Raw genomic sequence first — 24,444 nt, forward strand, 5'->3', positions numbered from 1 at the left:
TCTCAGTCCTCTCCTCAAGACAAAGCAGATCCATTTATTTTAAGCTCCCATCAAAGGTTGTGTTTTCTGGAGTTGTGAACGTGTCTGTCAGTCTTGAGGCTTCCCCTGCTTTCACCCACACCACCACCACAGGGACATGCCCACGGCTTCTGGAGGGGACATCCTGGTGCTACCCACTCACCTTGAGTGTGAGGTTTCACTTCCACCATCGGATTCTCCTCTGAAGAATTTCCCAATTCTTGGGGTAATTTTGCTTATGTGATTATTCTCAGTCTTGGCACGATTCCATAATCCTTGATGCATTGCCTCCTGCCGTGGTTCCAGCTCTTTCTTCAGTTCCTCAATACCATTTGGTGTTCAAGCCTTTCTCTCCAAAGAGTTTGTTTTATTTTTGAAGTCTGATAATGTGTATCATGGATATTAGAAAGAAATTCTTCCCTGTGAGGGTGGTGAGGCACTGACATAGTTGCTCAGAGAAGCTGTGGCTGCCCCATCCCTGGAAGTGTCCAAGACCAGGTTGGACAGGGCTTGGAGCAACCTGGGCTGGTGGAAGGTGTCCCTGCCCATGGCAGAGGATGGAACTGCATGATCTTTAAGGTCCTTTCCAACCCAAGCCATGCTATGGTTTTCAGATCTGACCCATTGTCTGTGACCTTTTAGAGATACTCATTGCTGGCTCCATCACTCCCAGCTAATCCCAGGTGGATTTCTGCAGCCCCTCAGGTTTGCACCATGCCCTGCTCATCCCAGGCTGCTCCAGGGATGCTCTGGGGTTGTGCTGCTTACCCAAAGCCTTAGCTTCCTTGGCGTTCTTTCCTCTCTTGTTCCTCTGTCTGTCTGTCCTGCACCACGTCCCATCTGCTTGAACCATCTCTCTTTGCTGGCAGGACATCAATCAATCCTGAAGGACTTTTTCCTCAGACTGAAGCCTGTTTGGGATATTTTGCCTTCACTGGTGTGATGTGAGTGGAACGAAGAGCTCATTTTACAGCAGCATTAATAGCTGCACCTGCTTTGTGGCCATGATGCACATCCCAGGGGGACAGGCAGTGACATTGCCAGATTTGTTTTGGTCAGGACAGCATCTCTGCACATGCTGCTGTGCCACACCAGAAGGCACAGTGGGGACAGTGTGCTTCTGCCAAGCAGCTCTCCCTCCAAAAGCATCCCTGCCCTCAGTGTTTTCCCACTTGGGTCACGCTGTGAGAGCTGGAGGTGGAGAGGGCAGCGTTGGACTGCCAGGGACGGTGCAGACTGCAGCTGTTCTCCTGTCTCCAGGGTTAGACAACTCCCTCTTGCAGCTTGCCCTGCGTTGGAGAAATGTCAAGTGTTTTTTCACAAGAGATGACTGTATTTCATCTGCCTAAAGAGAGCAGCCTTAAAAAGCTTTACAACTCCATTTACCTCCCTAGTTTAATTGCTTTAATTTACCCCAGTCTCCATCCCAGGTGATGGATGAGCAGGTACCTCTCTGGTCCCCCCTGAGCTGCTGCTTTCGCTCCCACCCTGTGGCTGCTGCCCCATGGCCTCAGCATCACTTTCCCCCTTTGCTTCCTAACTTTCCATTTTCCCTATTCGAAACAAAAAAAATTCACATAAACCCAGCAGATCCTCTCTGTGTGAGATATGGACCATCCAAATTCCTTTAACCTGCTGAAAAAAATCCCAGCAGTGATGTTTTCTGTAGACTGGAAATGCTGAGCCCAGCAGTTACCTCTCTTCCTCACTGTCGGGGCAGCACTTTGCTGTCCCCCCATCTCAGAGGTGTGACACAGCACCCTGCCCTTAGAGAGGGATTCCTATGGTAATCCAGTCCTGATGTTGTCAATTCTGACAGCCACTTCCATGTGAAATTCCTAGAGGGAGGCAGCAGGGGGGAGAAGCCACTAGAGCCCCAGGAGCTGGCGAGCAGGCAAGCGCTGCCTGCAAAATAATACCCAGCCCATCATCCTGAAACCCAGGGGTTTGGTTCCTGGGCTGAGCCATCACCAGCCAGCGGATTGTGCTGCGGAGTGTGTGGGAATTGCTTCCTGCTCCAGAGGTGGATCTTGTTCTCCAAAGGTGCTGCCGTTCACGCAGCCGCTGCTGCTCTTTTCATCTCCCGCCCGGGCGCTTGGAAACCAGCTCTCCCTGCCCGCACCCTGCCTCGAGGTTTTGTGCCTCCGAAGCTGAAAATTAGATTTTTGAAACATCTTGTTTTACTGGAGCCTCTAAAATGTCAAAAGCTGGGGGTGAGGCAGAAGGAAAGAGCTGTATTTTAAGGAATGCTTTCCCCAGAAAGCAGCTGTCTCAAAATGCCTCCACTAAGAGCCACCTTAAACTCAAGGGTCCTTTCTAGGTTAGCACAAATCACGGTGCAGTTGTGAGGAAAGCGGTGGGGGAAGAGATGCAGCATCCCTTGGCTTGGTGTCCCGGGAGGCATGGGTGCTGCTGGGGGCCACCTGTGTGCCAGGGTCATTAGGCAGTGCAGGAGATGAGCTGTTTCCTCTCCATGATTATTTCTGGCTCATTGCTACTGAAAAGGGTTTTATTTTGTATGGTAACATGTCTGAGAATTGCCCAAAGCTTGAAGGGCTCCAATGTGGTGATAAAAGCTGCTTGCAGTCAGCTGGGAGCAGAGGAGTGAGTAGTGGAGGTGAGTTTCCCTCCCGACAGGCAGGCTGGCATCCTCTGCCCATGAGTCTCCTGGTCACCCACCTGGGATGTGGGTGGTGGTGACACTCCACCCCAGTGGTGACAGGACGTTCCACCTGTGCTAGACCCCATCGCTGAAGGATCCCCACTGGCTTTCTGGGACCAGAGATGAGCCTCACAAGCCCCTGTGTGAGCCCTACAGTTATTTTACACTTGGGCAAAGTGAGGCATGGAGATTTACACCATAAGTCATTGGTAGAGCCGGGTACAAGGTCCCAGTCTGGTGTGGGGTGCAGTTGGGTGCTGGATGCAAAGCTGGCCCATCTCAGCAGAGCTTGAGTTTAAGGATTAAGCAAGATAAAGTGCAGGTAAGAGTTATCACCAGTTTTGGAGCATCGGAGCTGTGGGTACCTCTGCTGTTGTAAATGGGAAGGAGATGCTTCAGGTGAGCTGTGTCTACCCAGAGTCACATTGTGATAAACCCAAGGGGAAAGTAGGCTTTGCTGGTTTGCCATGAGTGCTCGTAGGAGGCTGTGAAGCCCTTTTTGCACAGGGGGTGTGCCGGGATCAGACCCAGGCTCGTCCCTTCCCACTGGAGGCAATGCCAGTGCTGATGCTGGCAGAGTGTTGAGCTCACACAGCAGAGCACCCCTTCATAAAGCAGCATCGTCTACGTGGGATTTTATGCACCTGTACAGGTTTTATTTCCTCCTTTATTTAATGATTTAATGCTTTTGGCATGTGGCTCCTTCCCCAGGCTGACAGGGATGTAAGCAGGATCTCGAGGTGGCTCTTGGATCTCGCATTAAGCCACATTAGTATGTGCTGTAGATTCTGTTTCCTGTGAATTTGCACACAGCGGGAGGACGAGCAGGAAGGCTGCTTCTTGCTGGCAGGCTTCCCAGATATTCTTGGCATTGCAGATCTATACTTGCATCGTCGCTGTGGCCCTGTTTTAACAGAAAACAGAAAGTGCTGTGGCAACAGGAAGGCACAACCTCGGCGAGTACCAGCTCGGCGATGGCGGCGGCACCGGCACAAACGCCGTCTGCCACGTCGCACGGGGGCTGTGTCCCTCCCCGTCCTCCTGCCTCAGGTCCCCTCTGCCCTTCTCCTCTGATGGCCACACACAGAGGTCAGGCAGCCCCTTGCTGTGCTGCTGGGCACGCATCAAGGTGGTGCAGGGCTCCCGGATCATGATGGTGTGGGGCTGCCCATTGGTGTTCATCTCCTTCGAACTGTGCTGCTCTTTGCTGGACTCCAGTCTCCTTCACATCTCCAGGAGTTCCAGCAGCTCTTTCAGAGGGTATGTAGTTGTTGGCAGGCTGTGGTTTTGCAGTACCAGCATCACTGGAAGAGGATCCCCGAGGCACAGGTCTGCTTGCGAGGAGCTGCTGGAGATGAGTGCACTGAGGCAGGGAGAACTAACTGGGGCACCAGTAGAGGGTTAGGACTGGGACACATCCCTGCCCCCCATCTGGCAGTGAGCAGACACCTCTGCTCATCCCAGCAGGGCTGGGTGCTGCATCCAGAACACGTGGTCCTGGGAGGGAGCAATTCCAGCCAAGGGAGAAAATCCCCCTGGAGCAGCCTCTGCTGTGGTGTGGAGCATGGTAGCCCGAGGAGCTGTGGCCAGGCTGGCCTGGCAGCAGGGTGGCACGGTGCAGATGTCCCAGCAATGTCTGGACATCACCTCTCCCTCTCCCTGGCGTGCAGCAGGAGCCCTGGCTGGCAGCCAGGCTGGATCCTTGCTGCTCCCAGCCCGGGGAGGGCTTTCCGAGGCTGTGTTCAGTGTGTACTGCATGAACCAGCACACTTTGTTCTCGAGTGGTGAGATTGGACTTCCTTTCCTCGGTCGGCAACGCAGGCTGGCTGTTGACTCATCAGCAGCTTCCCTTGGGCTTTGCTGCAGAAGGGGCAGGCAGGATTCTGCAGCAGTTTGAGTAGCTTTTGGAGCAGAGTTTTTTTTTTTTTAACATAATCCTTTTTTTTTTCCTTTCCCCCCCCCCTTTTTTTTTTCCCTTCCCTCCAGCTCATCACGAAAAATGTGTGAGTTTGGAGCTCGCAGATGGCACGCTGGTGATTTTACAAAGGGCTATTTCTCGGGTTGGTTATCCCCATTCTGTGGCTGCCTGCCCTTAAATATGCCTGGGTTCTGGTATGCTCCAGAAATACATGTACGCTTCCCTTTCAAGATCTGAGGCTGTGCTCTGATCAAAAGAAGTGAAAATCCTGACTTCCCTGGGCCTAAATGTTTAGATCACAAGCCCTGGGACGGGGGAATGTGGGGAGAGGAAAGCTCGCTGCCTGCCCACTCCTGGGGACCCCCACAGGGACACCTGGCCACGGGGAGGACAGGCTGGCTGGTGGCACTGATCCAGGGCAGCAGAACCACCCCAGTGATGTAACATCAGTGAGTTCCCTCTGCCACTGGCAAAGGGAGGATTCCAGTCAGATCTGCTCAGGAAACCCTTGTCCCTGCAGGCAGTGGGGAGGGATGGGCTGTGCACAGGGTGGTCTGTCCTGCTGCTGGTTTGGGATGGGGTGGAACACTCCCAGGACAGCAGTGGTGCAGAGGGTCTGGGCAATGCAGAGCGTGGTGCTGGTGCTGTGGAGGGTTGTGAGCTCATGCCCGGTGCCCACAAGTGCTTTGCAAAGGAGTAAGTGTGATTTACTCTGCCTCTTACTCGTCCTCAGCTCTGGTTTACTCTCTGCTTGACAAGTTCTTGTGTGGCCTTTCAGCAAGTCCTCACCTTTATTAGCTTGCTGCGGGAAATGTATTAATCCAGCCTGTTCTTACCTTGTTCTGAGCCACTTGGACTTTTATTTTGAATGTTTGCTAATCCTCCCAGTGGATGCCTGTGGTTTATACTGGATCCAGCACACAGAAAGTCAAGTGTATTTCAGCAGCAAAGGTATAGAATGAGTGAGCTTGATTTCCTACTGCTCTGTAACGAGGTTTACAGCTCTTGGGACCAACTCCAGTTTGGTACAGCTTTGGGAGCCTCCCCATCCCGCTCCATCGCCTCTGCTCCCCATCCAGAACCATGGATTTAGTGTCTAGCCAGGCAAACCCCAGCAGCTCTGGTTGCTGGGCTTGCAACCGCAGGAGTAATTAAATCACCTCTTAGTGATTTAGTGCACCTTGGGTCCCCATTGAACTATTATTTTTAAGTGTTCTTCAGAGTGATGGGAGGAGCGGGACAGCCCAGCAGCAGGAATAGCTGCTGGGTTCTTGGTGCTGCTGCACATAATCCTGTTGAATTTAGGTGAAGCCTGTATTGCTGGGCAGTGAGCGTCCCTCTGCTCCCAGGACCTTGGGGTGGTGGAGGAGAGCTGGTGGGTGGGTTTTTTCAGTGCACTTGAAGAAGATCTGGAAAATCTGATCTAGTTGAAGGTGTCTGTGCTCATGGAAGGAGACTTGGACTTGGAGACCTTCAAAGGTCCCTTCCAACTCAACCCATGGTAGGATTCCATGAAGTGCACCCAGACAAGTGTAGCTGCACGTGGATGGTGCAAGAGGGAGATGGATCCCTCCTGGTTTTCTGGGATGGGCTGTGAGCTGCTTGGGGTGACTCGGCATCAGAACTGTTCTCATGTATTTCAGGGTTCAGCGTCAGTGCAGCCATCCAGAACACATTAAAAGAGTCTGGATGCTGCCTTTTCAAATTCCTCAAAACTTTACTTTCCTTGGGCTGGGTTTGTGTCAGGAGACCCATGGGATGACACCGTGCTGAGGATGGGAATTGTCTTCTTTGTGCCCTTGTCTGTATTTTGAGCTCTCAGATGCTCAGCTCTGGGAGCAGCAGCGTCAGGGGCACTTGGCAGCGTCAGGGGCACCAGTTCCTGATCTGCTGTGGCTCATGCTCAGCCCATGGCAGGTGCAGAGCTGCCACCATTTCTCACATCTTCTGTCTCTGGTCCCCATTAGGAGGTGGATACAAAGGCAAGTGGAACTGTTTGCGTTACTGAAGTAATTGTGCGAACATTATCTGTCTGGGATAATTAATTCCAGATGCTTTAATGTTAGCAGCTTGGCTTAAGTTACATAAAGAAGCAACTTTTTTTTTGTCTTTTTATATCCAGAAAACACACACTCAAGTGTCCCTGGCTTCCCTAGTAGCAATTCCAAGATATATGTTGCTTAAATGGAAAAGAGCAGAATGCTAGCAGGCTGTGGGCTGGGTTTGGAGAAGGTTGGTGTGTGGCATGGGTCCCTGAAGGGCCACCAGGTAGGTCAGTGATGTTCTGGGAGGAGATGGAGGGCAGCACCCACGGATGTTAGGGCTGTGGCTGGCTCTGCTCTGCTTGCCTGTGGGGAGAAGATGCTGCCTGAGCATCCTCTGCAGCTGCCCTGGGGCCGGAGGCTGCTGGGGTTTGCTGGGTTTCAGAGCCAGAAGAGCAGCACAGGCTGTGCTTTGTCCCAGCAACGGGGCACAGTCCCCTCCTACTGCCTTCAGCATTGCTATTAAAACTCAATGGCACAGAGAGAAAGGGGGGAAAAGAATATGGGGAAGATCCTTGCACAGCATGGAAGTTACGTGTGTACTTTGCTCTCAGCCCAGACGCCGCTTTTGTCTAGTCAACCAGAAAAACATCTGCATTTTGTTGTTCCAACCAGCCCACCAGCAAACCACTGCCCAGCCACTGCTGTGTCCCTGCAGCCGTGGTTTGCTTCCCACAGAAGTGTGGGGATGAGCCCAGCTGTGCCATGGTGCCCGTCCTCTCCCCTGCCTTGGGAAGGCAGACTCTGCTCTGCACCTGAGTGCTTCTGTTCCAGGTCCCTGCTCCCTTCTACATCCAAATGATTTTCCGGGCACTGAATCAGGGTTGCAACTTAAATAATTCATTTGTTGAGCTGAATCTCGGTGAGATTTAGGCTGGAATATAAACGTGAGGAAGACAGGGACATCAACACTCCGGTCTTTCTCTAGTCTGCTGGGTATCAGGCTTTTTATGTGGTGATAAACAGCTCAGAAACCGAATTGGAAAAGCTGTCTGGGTTTCACAAGATGGCTGTTTAGTGCCTCCTGTTCACTTGTTTTCCTCTTTTTATCACATCAAAGAAGAGTGAATCACTTTCTCCTTAGAGGATTACATTATTCCAGAGGCCTGGAAGGACCAACTATGGTTACAGGCTGTTACTGGAGGAGATTTTAGGTGGGTGGGGGGAAAACTGAGCATTTTTTTTATTGCACCTGCTAATTGTGATTTGGAGCTTCAGCTGCATTTCTGTAAAACTTCCAGAACCTACCTGTGTACATCCTAAACTGCCAGCAGCTTGGGAGGGGCCACCCTGCCCTGTCCTTAACATTCTGCACAGAAATGGGATTGTCACAGGGGGATTTCCAAGCCCGGAGGGAGAGACCTTGAATGGTCCCAGAGCCCAGAGGAGTTTCCCAGCTGGGACCATGCCGATGCTGTGCCCTGTGGTGCTGTGTGGTGCTGGTCATGGATCAGACACTCCTGATTGCTGGGGATGTTTTAAAAGCTGATAATGATAATTTCTGACATTCACTGGGTAGCGCCGAGTGTCGGAATTCAGCGGGGAAGGACCGGGGCGTCAGCTGAAGGGACGGTGGGTGTGCCTGAGCCTGGCAGAGGGCAGCAGGGTCCCTGAGACGTGCTGGGTCCCTGACGCATCCCGTGGTCCCTGCCCGTGGTCCCTGCCCGGTCCCTGACGCATCCCCAGCGCAGGAGGGATGGGGTGGATGTGCAGCCTGCGCAGCCACCCAGGCATTACGTCACCTGGAGCTGCACTCACTGGCTGCTGGTACCCGGAGGGCAGGACGCTGCTGCAAGCAGCATTAACCCCTTCCTGAACGTCCTCAGTGCCACTTGGGTAGCACAAAGGGACCTTCCCGGGGCTGAGCAGTGGCCACTGGCCTCTGTGCAGTCAGGGAGTGCCTTTTGGGGACGGCTGCTCCTGTTGCCAGAGCTTGGTGAATCCTCCCAGGGCCAAATCCAGCTGCTTTGTTCTCCCCAAAACTGCCACAAAAGCCGAGCGGGAGCTTCAGAGCTGAACCAGGCATTTGCTGCCTGCACAGGTTTTTGGGACAAGCACTTTACAGAAGGTTTAGGTTATACCCAAGGGCAGTGCCAGCCCAGCCACGTGCTGTGCCCAGCAGCAGCAGTGGGGACCATGTGCACGGTGGCACTGGGCTGCTTGCTGGAGCAGGGATGTGCACGGCAAGGGTTGGTGTGATGTTCCCTCCGTCAGCTTTTTCTTGCAAGGAATGTGCTTGTTACAGCCCCTGACATGTGGACAGCTTACAATGGCACAAAGAGGGGTGACAGACGGGGCCATCAACCACCACAGGTTCCTCTTCCCAGGCCCAGCCCGGACCCCCTGGCTGCTGTTAATATATGTAGGAATTTTCGTGGATTTGCAGAGGCTGTTGCCAAATCTTGAGGGGGTTTTGGCTCCAGCAGCCAGTAAGGAAATGCTGCAAATCCTTTATTTTCTGCACATAGAGTGGTCCCAGCAGTGCCATCTGATTCTGCTCAGGTTCTTGTTTGTTTTAAAATAGAAGGGTTTGGTGACAGTGGCCTGTCGACATACTCTGTGTCACCTCCCTGGGACCAGCCACCTCCAGCCCTTTCTCTGCTCCATCTGCAGGAGGATGTGTTGGCAGACCCTGGGTACCAGTGGTCCCTCCTATGGGGTCCAGGGACTCTGGTTAGGGGTGACTTGTGCCAGGGGTGACAGCAGGATGCCCACAGGGCTCTGAGCTCTCCAGCACCCTGTGCTGGTGACCAGGGTGCTCCAGATGTTTCCTGGAGTATCTTCAGTGAAGGAGGGGAGGGGTGAAGTGCACAGGTACCTGTTAGCACCAAAACCTGGATCCTAAAGATGCTTTTAGGCTCGTCCAGCCAGTCCAGCCAGCTTGCATGCAGGTCTGAACATCAGGCCAGTTAATTTAAAACCTAACCATTTAATATCTTCTTGGCGTTCCCTTTCTTCTTTGAACCCAGCTTTGGGAGTATAGTTTTTGGCTCATGGTTTTATAGACTTTACTAGAAGCCATAAAAATGCAATAAGTAGGTGTAACATGGTCAGTAAATCCGGGTGTGGGTACGCTGAGGGTCACAAAATCTTGTGTGTGGGTTGCAGCTCATTATTGTGACCATCCACCACTATCTCCAACCCCATCCTTCACCCTTATTACCCCCAGGCTCTTTTCCTAACATCTTAAATTCTGCTCTGCTATGGAGAAGCAGTACCATCTATAAAATTTGTTAGCTTGAGTTCATAAGAAGATGGGGCATCTGGTCCAAATGGCCTGCTAGATACTATTTTAATAAACAGAAAGTGAAAATCATCCTTTAAATTGGCCTTTTAAAGTTGTCGTGTGCTGCAGGAGAATTCCCCTGGGAGCAGAGCTGGCAGTGGGAACAGTATCAGCATCCACTGAAGGTTGCTGGCACAGTTATCTTTCCACTGACTTTCCTAAGCTGATTTATTTATGGACACTGGGCAAGACTAATTTAGACTGGAATGGAGGTAAAGAAAAGATGACAGACTAAAGCCTTTGCTGTAATAAAATTAAGTATTTTCAGATGAGAAACACTGTGCAGGATTAATTATTTCTATCTAGTATATTAAAAGAGAGCATATAGAAAAAAATACCTTCTCCCTTCAGCCAAGTGAAGCATTCAGTTTACAGAGATGATTAACCATGGGAATTTACTGAGTATATTTTATTACTGTGTAATCTTCTCCAGGGATGGATGTGATCCTCAAGAGTGTTGGGGTCCACTTACTCCTTTTCCTCAAGTGCCCTTGAGGCCCACTTTCAGACTAATGGCCTCAGGTTTGTTGTGCTTTTTCAGGCTGATCCCAATTTTCAGCCCTTCGTTTAAATGAGCCTTTGACTGATACAGGTTTTTTTTAAAATGTCATGTCTCTGGCTGGATAAATAAAGGAGTGAATGCTCCTCCAGTGTGATGGAGCTCCTGCAAATGGTTTGGCTCTTGGTGGAGGCTTTGCCTCTATGATTCTTCACCCTGATGCTGCAGGGAATTTGGGTGGGTTGCTGGCATGTGTGCAAACTCCTCATCACCCAGCCTGGGTTTCTTTTTGTCCACTGAGCAACTATTTGGAAACTTGAGTATTTCCAAAGGAATTAAACCTTGTTCCTCCATGGAATTGGAGCCCTGATGACATGCCTATCTCTCAGGACCCAACAGGAGATGGGCAGGAGACCCTGCTGAGGGCAGCCCCCATGGTTTGTTCCCTTTTTCTCGCTGTGAGTCCACTGCAGTGTGTCTGGGCAGCACAAAGCTGGCAGCTTTTTGGGCTAAGTTTCTTGATGCTGTTGGAGTTTAGGAGGGCTGCACAGCCTGGTCTGTTTTCTGTATTGCTGTAAGGCAGGGCACAGGCTTTTCCAAAGGACTGCTCTCTTGTATTAAACTGCAGGATCTCTTCCTTTCTAGCCCAAGGCACTGTCACTGCAGTCATTGATCTTTATACCTGAACACCAAGAAGCTCTTTGCAGGTGTGTTAACTTGTGTCAGGAAGGAGTGAGCTGCTTTTTAGGAACATGATTTTACCCACTAAAGCAAATCCAGGAATTGATGGGAGGCTGTGCACCTCTGGGCATCACATCCTGCTCGGTCTTCCCAGAGGCTTGGGGTGTCCCATGTGAGCCTCAGCTTCTGGCAGCCTCCAGCTCCCCTGGGGATGGGAGGGGATGCTCATGGGAGCAGGCACAGCCTCTCATAGGATTTGCTCAATTGTTTGCAAGCCAGGAAAACCTCTTGTTTAAGTGCTGTGGATGAGTCAGGAGGTTGATCTGGACCAGGCTTCCAGCGGGTCTCCGTAGGGTTATACAAGCTGCTCACTGTATGACAAATAATTTAGCAGTTATTTCAGTTTGTTCATTTCTGACCTCCTCCATTTGCTGATATTTGAAATGGTGAGAATATGGCACAGATGTGTCCCAGCATCCCCAAGCCTGAATTAACTGGGAATCCAGCCCATGCTGCCTGATCAGTGTGGGGGCGTGGGGTCGTGCCCAGGGAGAGGAAACTCCAAAAGTAAAGTTTAGTGGTTCTCTTAAGAAGATACATTTCATATTAATACTTATTCCTTGTAGGACCAATAACTAGTAATGGAAAGTGGCTGCCAAGTGCTGCAGCACCTGATCATCCCTCCCTGATCCGTGTGTTCCCAGATGGGGGAGGCACCTGCCATCTCTGCATTGGCACATTTCAAACCTTTAACAGAGTGCCAGCGAGCACGTGGAGCTTGTTAGATGTTTTTATCTTAATTACCTTGATCTTCATCATCAGTGACACGGTGAGAAGCAAAGCATCACTCTGTAAGTGCCAGTTCCCATTAAACCAAAGCAAACTCCATTTAATTAGTGTCAGGAAAAGCTGGACGTCAAGGGCTGGTGGTGCTGTTATCATCAGTGAGCCCCTGAGCTCCCTGTGGTCTCTGCATCATCAGGGGCTGTGCAAAGCCAGGACCTGAGAGTCTACACACATCAGGTTTGGAGAGGTTTGGGAGCATGGGGCAGGCATGACTGGGGAGGGGCACTTGTCTCCTGTCTCTGAGCACCAGGTTCAGCAAAGATCCTTCTTTACAAGGTACCTGCAGAAAGAAGGTGGAGGCTGCACATGGAGCTGACATGCCCAGGCTCAGGCAGGTGCTGTGTCCCTCACTGGCAGTGCTCAGCTCTCAGTGGTGTTGTGTGTCCCGTGTCAGTGAGAACCCCAGGAGGTTTCTCCAGTCACGTCAGCATCCTTATCACACCGAGGGCATTGCAGTGCTGTCAGTACAGTGAATGACCTGCTCAGGATACTCCTGTGATATGTACACAGAGCATTAATCTTTGCCCTTTTATGCCAGGGTAAAAATAGCAGCTCCTTCCTGCTGCCATCCCGAGCATCCCGGGCTGGCCGGGTGTCAGACCATCACCTGTTGCAGCCGCCTGTTGGGTGAGCAGCTTGTGTAACTCGGCTTAGGGGAGGCTTACAGGGCCAGCCTCGTGCTGCTCAGGCAGCTCTTTCCAGCCAGAACATCCATTGCAGTTGGAGGGTTGTTTTTTTCTCAACAGCTCTGAGGTCTCTCCTGTAAGACAGCCCTGTTGTCCAGCCTGGCTGCTGACCCTCCCAGGGCCTGTTTCTGTTCAGGGGTGAGCTGGACGTGGGAAGGAGAGGTTCAGTCCTCTGTGAACCAATGCACCTTACACCAGCAGCTTCTGCTTTTTTTTTATTAGTATCTTCCAGTGCCTAAAGGCTAGACAAGGGGAAATGGCTTCCTACTGACAGAGGGCAGGTTTAGATTATATATTAGAAAGAAATTCCTCCCTGTGAGGGTGGGGAGGCCCTGGCACAGGTTACCCAGAGAAGCCGTGGCTGCCCCATCCCTGTAAGTGTTCAGGGCAAGGTTGGACAGGGCTTGGAGCAACCTGGGCTAGTGGAAGGTGTCCCTGCCTGTGGCAGGAGGAGGAGGAACTGGATGATCTTTAAGGTCCCTTCCAACCCAAACCATTCCGTGATTCTATGATTTTAGGGGTTTGGGAGCTCCTTAGATGTCAGTCCTGAAGCGTTGGCTGGAGCATGCTTAGTTTCAGTGTCATTACTCCATCTGCATTAAATACAGACATTACTGAATCCCTAAGACCTGTTCTAGATTACAGTGAGCTTGTTTTAAGATGTGGGGACTGAGAGCTGTCCTTTTATGGGATTATTTCATTTCCTGACCTGAAATTTGGAGATGTACTCAGGGCATTGGGTCACATCTTTATTTTCAGTTTACTGGTGGGGAAAGTAAAGCAAAAGAGATGAAAATAATCCATGTCTTGATGTTTCAAATTGTTGCTTCTGCTGGTGGCTCCTGAAGCTTGTCCAGTGTTTGTAACTGCAGAAGACAGCAATTAAACTGCATGCCTGGGTCTGTAGAAACTCCAGGTTCTTTTTCCTGCCCTGCCACAGATTTCCTTCCTGACCTTGGGCAAGGCAAGTAGGATCCCATTCCCGAGGACAGCTGGGCACAAGTTTCTTCCCTTGGCACTTAGAGACCTTGGAGCATCTGGTACCACGATTCATCTGGTTATGTGATGGGCACGATGGCTTTGCCCCAGACACATCACAGAGCACGAGGCACTCAGTGCTCTGACATTAACTTACACAGCAGGACAGAAGGCAGATAAAAGTCTTGCAGGCATCAGTGGCCTTCCCAGCTGGCTCTGGTGCAAGAGCAGGGCTGGGTCCTCCAGCTCTGCATGGGGAGAAGCTGCTTAGAAGGGGTTGATGTGCTGCAGCAGGTTGCTATTTGGTTGTTGTTTCTTTGCAGCATCTTTCTGTCTCGGTATCTGTGCCAGGAGGTGGATTTTGTGGGAGGAAATGTGAGCTGTGCAAATACTGCAGCGAGCCCCAGCTCCCAACTTCGCCGAGATCTGTCAGCTGGCACCACGGGCTGCTTCTCATTTCCAGCTTGCCCTCTGCTTGCATGTCATTAGGCATGGCACTGTTGACATGTGCATGGCAAGTACCAGGCATATTGCTGCAGAGTTGCCAAGGAAAGGCAGCAGAGCTGACAGCCAGTGCCTGGTCGCTCTCTGGGCAGGGAGTTTGCAGCAGATAAACTCCTCTCCCCACCCCTGTGGTTGTGATTAGACTCAGAACAAATGTCACAGGCCACCGTGGGATGTCCTCCAGTGCCAAGGCTGCCAAAGTGCTGCTCAGCACGGTGTGGATGTGACACTGCAGTGGCACAGCACGCTGGAGGTGTTCATGGGGGAGGTAATGGCTGGGGAGGTCACTGTTGCTCTCAGTATTTGGGCCATCATATCCATTGTAGCTCATTTTTCTCATGAAAAGATTAAATTTCCACAGGTGAATGGGAAAACTGTTGCTGTAGTAGAAGGAAAGTTGCCATGGACCTGTGCTGGGGCCACTGTCAGTGCAGGTGGTTTGACTTTGGTGCTTTCATTCCTGGAGTAGGGTTTGTACACGGCGTGGTCTCACCCTCCGGGGCAAGAAACAGAACTTTTGTGAGTTGTAGCTCTTTTTCAACCTCTCCTTCTTTCCTTCCAGGATCATCCCCCAGCTGGAGAGCTCCCTTTCACAGGTGTCACCGAGCAGCCTGCCTGGCTCTGAGATTTCAGAAGCCACAAGGACTTACTTGCAAGGAATGAGCCGCTATGACCTGGACGAGCTCGATGCCTGCTGGTTGGAGCTTGTTAATATGGAGCTCAAGGAGATGGGTGAGTATTGCAGTTGTTTTTTTTCCTTGCCTGGGTGTCCCAGAGTGGACATTTGGGCTTTTTGGTTAGTCATGTGGGGCAGAAGGCCCTAAGGAAGAAATCTCAGAAACACTGGTCCTGATTGCCTCCTTTCCCAGGCATCTCTAAATACCACAGCATAACATTGCCTGCACCACTGCTGTTATATCACTGCACATTCTTCAAATCCTTTAGTGCATTTTGGTTGAGTGCAAGTACCTGAGCTTGGAATTTGACCACTGGCACTAAGTGCTTAGCATGGTCTGCTGGGCAGATTTGTTGGCACAGACCCCTGGGTGTGTAGTCCTGCCAGACCGTGGAGGGATTTTCCAGTCCTTGTTAGGTAAGGGTTGCTGTGATGTGGCTGCTGCTGTGCAGGTAAGAATAACACCTCAATAAAACATTCACCTTGTGAGGTCAGTGAAGGCTGAAGTGTGCCTGCATGAAGCATTCCTTGCAGTGGCAAAGGTCTTTCAAGGGTGGGGCAGAGTATGTCACTAAGTGCTTAGCAGATGGGATCGTGCACTGTGGAGCAGGAGGGTTGTGCTCAGTCTCACAGGCAGCTGGCTGAGGGCTGCAGTGAGATTCAGGAGGAAGGCAGGGAAGATGCACTTCACTGAGCTTGCCTGGAGCATAAACCAGCTCAGAAGTTGGCCACCACATTGCCTGATCTTGGAAGATGTCTCTCTTCTGATGTACTCATGATTTACAAGTAAATTTTGTTACCATGACCTTGGGAAAGTTACAGAGGCTGCTTTGACAGTTGCTCTGATTATCTGTTATAGGTATCCTGTATATTGGAATTCCCATAATCTCAGCATTGTGGAACCTGTAGCGTCACTTGCAAATCACAGTCAGTTTTACCCTTGTTAGTTGGTCTTGCCTTAGCAGCCTCAGCTCTGTCATGGGCAGAGGTTTGGCTTCTCCAGCTCAGTTTGGTTAAATTTGGCTCACTTTATTATTTCTTCAAAGTATTAGGTTTCAAGTGCAGTGTCCTAAATGGCTTTCAGATATGGAGCTCCTGTGCTGATGGAAGGTTGAGATAGCTGGAAGGTCTCAGCCCCAGGCCAGATGGGAGCTGGCTGCTGGTGTCCCCACGTCACCTTTGGGCCCAACCCGAGTGTGCCAGGAGAGAGAGGCAGCTTCTCCAGTGGCACTGCCTTGGGAGGCAGCTGGGTTTAAGAAGGGAGCTTAAGCTTCATCACAGCACTACCCCCTGGTAGCCCTGCTCTGTGCAGGTGCTCTGGGTGGGCTCTCACCTCAGCATCCCCGTGGATCCATGTCAGGACACAGGTCATGCTTTGCCACTGACCCTCTGCAATTCTGAGCAAAATCCGTTCTTCTTCCTCCATCTCCTTGTCAGAGTCACACCCCCCATGGCAGCCAGGCCCAGCACAGAGTCTTGGGGCAGTGGGCTTCTTTGGGGGGTGCATTTTCCTGCCCATGGGAGTGGTGGGGTTTGGGTGCTCAGAGAGGAAAGTTATTGCAGCACATCTGTTGCTTCTCACCTCCTGGGCTGTGCCAGAGCAGAGGCTTTGCTTCCTCTGCTTCCCATATGGGAGAAGCCAGGGTGGGATCTGGGTGCCCTTCACCACCCAAGAGAGAGGATTGCTGTGGCCTGGGTTGGTCCAAAGGCAGTCCATAAATAGTGCTTTCTCCCGGAAGCCCTTGACATTAATGACACGCCGAGATTTCCAAACCCGCTTTGCTAATCTCTGAGATCATTAACGTGACTTAACTGGAGAACTGCAGCCTCCCCTTCCATTCAGAGGAGTCAGGAGTTATCTCCCAGCCTTAAGAGATAGGCAGAAGTTTAAATTCCTCCTGGGTGTTTGGCTGAGTTGTTGTCACTGGGCAGTCCAGGGACACAATATGTCATTCCCAAAATATTTAATGACAGAGAAGGATCCTGATCTCTGACTGGCTCTTGAGGATCTGCGGGGAGGAGAGCTGGAAAACACCTATGAGATCATCCAGCTCTCCTTTCGTGGATCCACGTAGCACATGCCTTTTCCAGTCCTTTTTAGGTCACCCCAGGGATGGAATTTTATCACTGGGATCAGATAAACCTCCAGATAGCTCCATCTCTCTGTGTTCTGCCTGCTGATTCCTCTTCCAATTAGGTGGAATTGCTGTGAAAAGCAAAACTTCTACATGAAGAGCAAAACTTTCAAACATAAAAGAGCTTTAAATAGTTTTAAACCCCCCAGTAAGATGCCTCAGGAGCTATTGCTGTACTTGGTGGAAATGTGCTGTTTAAAGAACCTCTGTGTGCTAGAGATGAAGTCAGTATTTAGGCATGCCTAAGTGTTTTATTTGTTGCTGCTGCAATATGAGATTGTAAAAAAAGTGGGTCTGAAGAGGGCTGAATGAAACCCTGAGCCAGATTTATGTCCATGCCACTGCAGGCAGCACAGGCCTTTCCTTTTAGATGGGAGCCGTGCCGTAAGTTTTTGGTTTTATATTAACATTTTATGCTGTATTTTGTGATCTCCACTAAATCCAGAGCCATTGTAAGAGCAGGGCTAGAGAGACTTCAAAGAGCAAGGCTGAAAGATCCCTTTGCAGAGATCGGCACTTCATAAACACATGGAAAATCCTGAAGAAATTGCTAAAATTGTTGTCGGAATCAATTTTGCTGAAGGCAGAGTTGAAGTTTCTAAGTATTCCCTTGACTTAATCCATATGGTGTATTCTGCTCACATATGCCCACCACAGCTTCTATCTTGGGAGCTTGGAGGTGTTCCTGGTATTTTATGGCAGGAACATGCAAAGGTCACATGGATTGCTTTTGAAGCTCTGGGGGGAATTCATCGCTGCATACTTGAGATATGTCTGTGTACTAATGAGATGATACCTCCCTCGGCAGAGGTGAGATTGGTCAAGTAGATGTGAAATAAGCTGAAGTCAGTGGAGGACCCCTGGGGAAGATGTGCTCTCTGGAGCAGAGGCTGCAGTTAGTCGTACTCCCGCAGACTGATGCTGCCTCCCTGGCAGTGCTGCATGTCCCAGGCTGAGGCTGCTCCCATCCCACTGCATGCCTTTGGGATTCTAGGAGCCCCTTTTCCACCCTGAGGCAGCAAGTTGGCGTTCCCCAAGCAGAGCCTGTCTCCAGGCAGCTGCTGCCCACCCACGGGTGTCCCTCCCCATGTCCGGGCTGTGCAGGGCCACCCTGAGGTAGGATCCTAGAATGGTTTGGGTTGGGAGGGACCCTAAAGATCATCCAGTTCTAACACCCTCCACTCTCCCAGGTTGCTCCAAGCCCTGTCCAACCTGACCTTGGACACTTCCAGGGACAGGGCAGCCACAGCTTCTCTGGGCAACCTGTTCCAGGGCCTCACCAGCCACACAGGGAAAAATTTCTTCCTAGCAGCCAATCTAACCCTGCCCTGTGTCACTGGGAAGCCATTGCCCCTTGTCCTCTCTCCATGCCCTTGTCAGAAGTTTGTCAGCTCTCCCATTATTTTATCAGCTTGAGGAGCAGTGCCCCACTGTACCGTGGCTGCAGCATCCACTGGTGCATCCAGCTGCAGGGATCCAGGGCTGCTGTCCCACCACGAGGGTGCTCCCCAGGAGGAGCAGGAGGAGGGGCAGAGGTCTGTCACACAACCATAGGGTTTCCTTTAACAGCCATAGGGGACCACTCCCAGCAGTGGCCCTACACCCCTTCCCTGCCGTGGCCCCACACCCAGGCTCACCCTGCTTTGCCACTCAGAGCTTGGGAAAGCCCATTAATAACTCAGGGTCTGTTTGTTTGGATATTGTTATTGTTGTTGTTTTGAAGAAATCCTGCCAGTTTGGAGCTGTTTTATAATGTGTCTGTGCTGCAGCCCACAACAAACATCCGTGTGTAGCCTGGAATCCTGGAATCTTTGTTCTCCCCCGGGTTGGTGAGCTCATGGCACAGGTACCATTTCAGCAGCAGAAGGGTGGGCTGTGTGGACAGAGGAACCAGCAAACCCTCCACTACCTGGTGGTGTTGTACAAGCAGGAGATATTTAACAGAGGTACTGATGTACAGTGTAGAAGTGTTTTGGGAACAGATTTAGGGCTGGAAGCTGCTCTCAATGTCACTGTGTTGGTCTGGATTAATGCTGTTGCTGTCAAAGGGAGGAGGACTCACCTGAGCTGCCCAGAGGCAGGTGCCACTCTCACACTTTGCTTTTGGGTTGTTGCTCTTCGTGTAGGACTCCATCCCCCAATTTAAGTCAAGAGCAGAACTCGCCTTGTAAGCAGGAGAGTTGGTGGGCTCAGGGGGTGAAGGGGCACAGGATTGATGGCAGTCAGGAATGATGAAGATGAGAGCACACTATGGCAGGTCCGTGGAGAGCTGCTGAAAGTATGGTGGGGGCCTTGGAAAGCCAAAGGTGGGTGTGTAGGGCTTCTGCCTCTGCTGTGAACAGCATCACTCCCACGAACACCTCCATCACTGACCAGGGGTGCTCCCAAAACAATGGGAGCCACTGTACCCAGGTGAGAACAGGTGAGATGGGACCATTTACTGGGCTGCTGCAGCATGGGGTGGCTGAAGGGAAGGGAGGGAAAAAGAAGAACCCAAGCACAAATAATCCACGTGTGAAAATAGCCTTGACCTTTAAGCTTATCTTTAAGCAAGGAAATTCAGGAAAATTTTCAGGTGGCAGTTTCTTAAGTTGTTGGCAGAGATGAAAACTGCAAACCTCTGGAAGGGGGAGCTGGGCTTATTTAGCTCCTTAGAGAAACAGATAATCTATACCATGTGTAGGTTAATGTATTAATTGTATGTATATGATGTATTGATGTACAGAATAGCAGGGTTGGAGATCAGTGGGAGACCCTTCAGACATTTTGCCTCCACATTTTCCAGCACAATCAGTTTTCACGTCAGGCTGTTGTTTTGCTGTTTCCATAAATTCCTGGCAGTAATTGCAGTAGTTTCCAGCAATACTCCAGGTTTTGCTGCTGGGTAGAGCGAGGAGGCTTTCAGCAGGAGTGCTCTAGGACAGCTCTGTCAGAGCCGAGCATCGCCGCAGAGAGGCAGCGCCTTATAAAGTGGCTCCTGAAACATTTTGTCATCATCTTAAATTTGAGCAATAATTGATGTCGGTGGGTGGCAGAAAGGGTGATAATTGGTTCCTGTAAATCTTTTAAGTGCATTAGCAGGCTGTGTTTGTAACAAAATGTCTGGAAGTTTTACTGTGGATGCTCAGCTCGCTGTTCTGTGCGTTGGCCACACTTTACGTGCAGGGTCTGTTTATAAATAACATTGATGAAAGATTAATGTATGATTGCTGCATCTCCCAAGCGCTGTGGGCCTGCACATGGGAAAGTGGAGGTGCCTGGGGGAGTCCCGGATGACCCAGTGTGGTGTTCAGGTGGTTGGCTGTCAGTCCCTGACATCCCTGAAGGAATCTTGGGACAGGATGTGGAATGCCCTGGGGATCACCCAGCCCGGGGTGATTGGTGTCCCCTCAGGTACCAAAGCAGGCAGGTTTGAAGTGTCTTGCCTGGGGCGAGCTGGAGGGACAGTGAGCTGGAAGGAGATCTCTGGAGTCTGTGATTCCTATGCCATGTGTGAACACCCCATTCCCATCAGGGACCTGTCATTCTTTCACTCCCAGTTTTTCAAAGAGTAAGAGACAAGCCTACATCATCTCACAAATGCTTTCCCTTTTTTTATTGTTATTATAAAGAGGCAGTAATTTTGCTTGTTTATAGATATATTTCTACTGAAATGTAGACTTCCAGGTTTATAGGCTGTGAATCAGCAAATGGCACAGCCTGCAGTCCTGATAGCTGTTTGTTCATGAGCTGCTTCCATCTCCATGTATTCTCCACAGGGGGAGAGGATTTATTGTTTCAGTAAATTGATATTAGTGGAGCACAGTTCAGTCAGAAATAGGTCTCGGTGTTGTGAAAGGTGGCTCTCCAGCCATTTTTTTCCTCCCCTGCACAGTGAATTGGCTCACACCACGACAAGGAGTAGCTGAGAATTCATTTAGCAGAAGAATATTGCTCCTTCATGCCACATAAATTACGGTATTACAGACACAATTATAAGGGAGAGCGGCGTTGTGTGAAGGAATGTGCCTGGTGCTTCTCCCAGACGTGGCGCTGTGGCTCCGGTGCCAGCCCAGCCATCCCAGCCCCTTTGGGATAAGCATTTAAGTTCTGTGTTCCAGGTGCTGTACAGGCAGCTGGGGGAGCTGAGTTATGTGGGGTTGGGGCTGGGCCCCTTGGAAGCCCCCTGGGATAAGTGGAAGGCTGGGTGTCTGTGGAGCTTCAGGGGTCGTGGCAGACCCCGACGCAGAGATACAGTGAAGAGTTCCTTGCTTGGAGCAAAGTTCCTTCATGTTTTCCCTTCCTGAATCAGATCTGGAGACCTCCTGTAGTGCATCATCACCTGCACCTCTTCTCCTCCTTCGTTTCTGAAGCAAAGTCCCCCTCTTTGATCCTTCCCTTAGCTGGGGATGTGCCAGCCCCCATCAGCCTGCCCCACGCAGAGAGGGGAGGGACATCCTTTGTCCATCTGGGATGCCATGGGAGGCAGCACTCCCTGGATAACAGCCCTTCCCACTGCAGGGTAATGCCAGGGTGTCTCGGGGAGGCTGGGTGGCAACATCAAACCCCATCATCATTAACACACTCAGTGTTAATGAGGAGAGGGTGCAGGTGGCCTCCTGGAAGGGGTGATGGGACATGGAGCCTTTTCCTCCTGTGTCAGTGTTCTGAACGTTGCTCCAAATCGCTGATGATTGTGTTGGCATGAGATGGAAGCCTCACTCCTGCCTGCATTCCTCTGGACAGAAACTCTTGAGAAGTTTGTGGCTACACTGTAGAGTCCACTGTCCTGGTGATGGTCTCAAAAATGTGGATGTCACTGGATTTATTAACTGTAGCCAAGATCAGTATCTGTGTCTTTACTTTTCCTTCCTTGGGGACAGTGATAGTGTCACTTGTGCATGTGCACGGAGTGTTTTGGTGGAGAGGTTTTTTGTGTTTGCCATTTTGGCTGGCCACGGTCAACAAAGAGAGCATTTTGGCAGCCAAAAAGATGACAGTTTTGTGAATGGAGTTTAACAGCACGAACGTCGTGTGATGCAGGAGGAGATAAATGGAGCACAAATGGAAAAAGCACTTCACCCCCAGGCCCCATTGTTTAGTGTTTCATAAACGATTAATCGCTTCATCCCCATCAAGTGCAATTGTCGATTCAATGAGCTCGGAGGTACTGGGAGTGACGCCTGGCAAAGGCATTCCCAGTGTAATTACATCTAAACGGAGCGGGAGAGCGCCTGCGCGTGCGGGACGCGCGGGTCTGTATTCTCCCATCTAATGGTGCAGCAGCCACACGGCTCGTGGGCTGACAAGGAAACCCCGCCGAGGGGCTGGTCTTGCTCCGGCGCAGCAGTTTTGGGATCAGCGTGAACTTCCTTCCCGGGGCTGAGCAGGTGATGCTGGAAAGTGCAGGAGATAGGGAGGGGTGCTGGTTCTTTCCACTTGAGGCGAAGCGGAACGGTGGCAGTGCCAGCGTGATCCCGACCCTGTGGGCAGGTCAGGGTCATGATTCCTGTGGAAAACGCCCTCCCTTTGCTTCCTCGTGCTGCCTGCAGCTGCCAGCTCCTCTGAGCACAGGGCAACTCTGGAAAGCACGTGGGGAAAAAACACTGGGAACACCTTATTGCTTTCCAGAGAAGCACAGCCTGAAACGTTGGGAGGAAGGGAATAACTCCGGGCTGACACTCCAGTGCCCAGGCTCGTAGTCACAGACAGGGAGTTGAAACCCTGACCAAGAGGAGGATATTCTTGCTGGACTGGTTTGATGCTCACATAAAGTGTTAAGCAAGTGCACCTTGGGTGGTGTGTTTATGAAGGGACTCCATTAAGGCAAAAATAATGCTCTGACTTTCTCTGTAACATGCATGCAATGATAGGACAGGCGGGAGTGGCTTGAAGTTGAAGGAGAGTTGATTTAGATTAGATATTGGGAAGAAATTCCTCCCTGTGAGGGTGGGGAGGCCCTGGCACAGGTTGCCCAGAGAAGCTGTGGCTGCCCCATCCTGGAAGTGTCCAAGCCACGGTTGACAGGCTTGGAGCACCCTGGGCTAGTGGAAGGTGTCCCTGCCTGTGAAAGAGGGTTGGAAAGAGGTCCACTTTCAGGTCCCTTCCAACCGAACCCATTCCATGATTTTGTGCTTCCTGACCTGTTGCATCCAACCAACACTGCGCCAAGAGCAAGACAGTGGCTCTGTCCCAGCTCTGGTGCTCAGAACTCGCTGTTCTAGAGCAGGATGCTTCACATTGCTGAGCTCCAGCAGCCCCAAGCAGGCTGTGCCAGCCTGGGGCTCTGCAGGGATCCCGCGCCCATCGCCGGGGCTGCTCCGGAATCAGACAGGTACCGGCAGGTTCCTTGGCGTGTTGCAGCACAGCAGCTCCAGCTCTTGAAAGGGCTGTGATAGGGAACAGTGTTGTCTGTCTTAGATGGTATCTCAGACTCGACATAGACGTGTAAAATGCCAGGCTGGATGTTTGCAGAGACTTGTCAAGCCAAGGGAAACCGTGCCAATGCGAAACATTGGGGAAGAGCTTAAAAAGGCAGACAATGGTGTGTTTGCTTGCCGAGCTCGCCTACGGGATGCTTTCCCCCTTGACAGAGTTTTTTTAGCAGGTCGGTGGCTGTGGGGGAATGGTGCAGCCTCTGCCAGCCCCATCCAGCCAGAGGTGCTGGGAGCACTGTCTGGGAACCCCTCAGCCCCAGCCCTCCCCACCCCTGGGGGCTTATCAGGGCTCCAGAGCTCAGTCCAGGACAGGACATCACACTGTGGCTCAAGAGATACCCAGGAAGTCAGATTTTTCACTGAACATTTAATTAGTAACTGCTCCTTATGAGTGCTTCCTCCAGCCTTTTTTTTCTCCCTCTCTGCTCATAAGTGAGGTGTTTTCTCCCATTTCTTTGCAGCAAGGAGGGTGGTCGTGCTCCTTCACTGTCTGCCCCGTTCTGGGTGATACACACTAATGAAATGCAACGTTTAATTGTTTTGTATTGCATCCTTCTGATACTTCTGTCCTCATCTCTCTGCCACCTTGGGTGATGGGATAGTGCTCGTGGGAGGAGACAGGGTGTGGTGAGGGCTTAACTCTGCCTCCAGCCCTTTGCAGAGGTCCTCACTCCTGCTGCTGCTGAGATTTTTTTGCTGCTGGCAGATCTTTTTCCTTCTTTTTTTCCTTACCCGGAGTGACCTCACAGTGTGTTTATGGCACCAGGATCTTTGTGTGCAGGTGAGAAGCATCACCTCTGGGACCAGCATTCAGTGTGGCACCATTTCAGTGTGGCTGAGCTCCTGGCAGCAGCATCCCCCCTCTAAAGGCAGCTGGGTGTCCCACTGCTGCTCTGAAAAAGCCTCTCCTGGTTATTGACCTTGTATTCCTGGTTGTCTCTGTGGAGAAAGCTCTGGTGAAGCATCTCTCCCACCTCTTGCCATTAAAGATCCTGGTGTGGGGGGAATAAAAGACGCACCCGAGTCCAACCTTCTGATTCTGCTAAACCCAACCAGGAAAAAACCCCCCTCATTTACCATCAATTTCCACCTTTGTC

At 51.2% G+C, this 24,444-nt stretch overlaps 1 protein-coding gene across 2 annotated transcripts in view; it reads left to right on the forward strand.

The window, feature by feature from the left end:
* The window catches only part of JADE2 (jade family PHD finger 2), a 65,161-nt gene that overhangs the window by 15,721 nt on the left and 24,996 nt on the right, over nt 1-24,444 (forward strand). For both annotated transcript variants that reach the window (XM_018081075.3, XM_018081076.3), the window contains exon 4: nt 14,683-14,852. In XM_018081075.3, coding sequence (XP_017936564.3) covers nt 14,683-14,852 — 170 coding nt within the window. The remainder of the gene's footprint in view (nt 1-14,682; nt 14,853-24,444) is intronic.

This window comes from Manacus vitellinus, unplaced genomic scaffold, assembly GCF_001715985.3.
Source record: "Manacus vitellinus isolate BGI_N305 unplaced genomic scaffold, ASM171598v3 scaffold_51_pilon, whole genome shotgun sequence".
In the NCBI taxonomy this organism is placed as follows: Eukaryota; Metazoa; Chordata; class Aves; order Passeriformes; family Pipridae; genus Manacus; species Manacus vitellinus.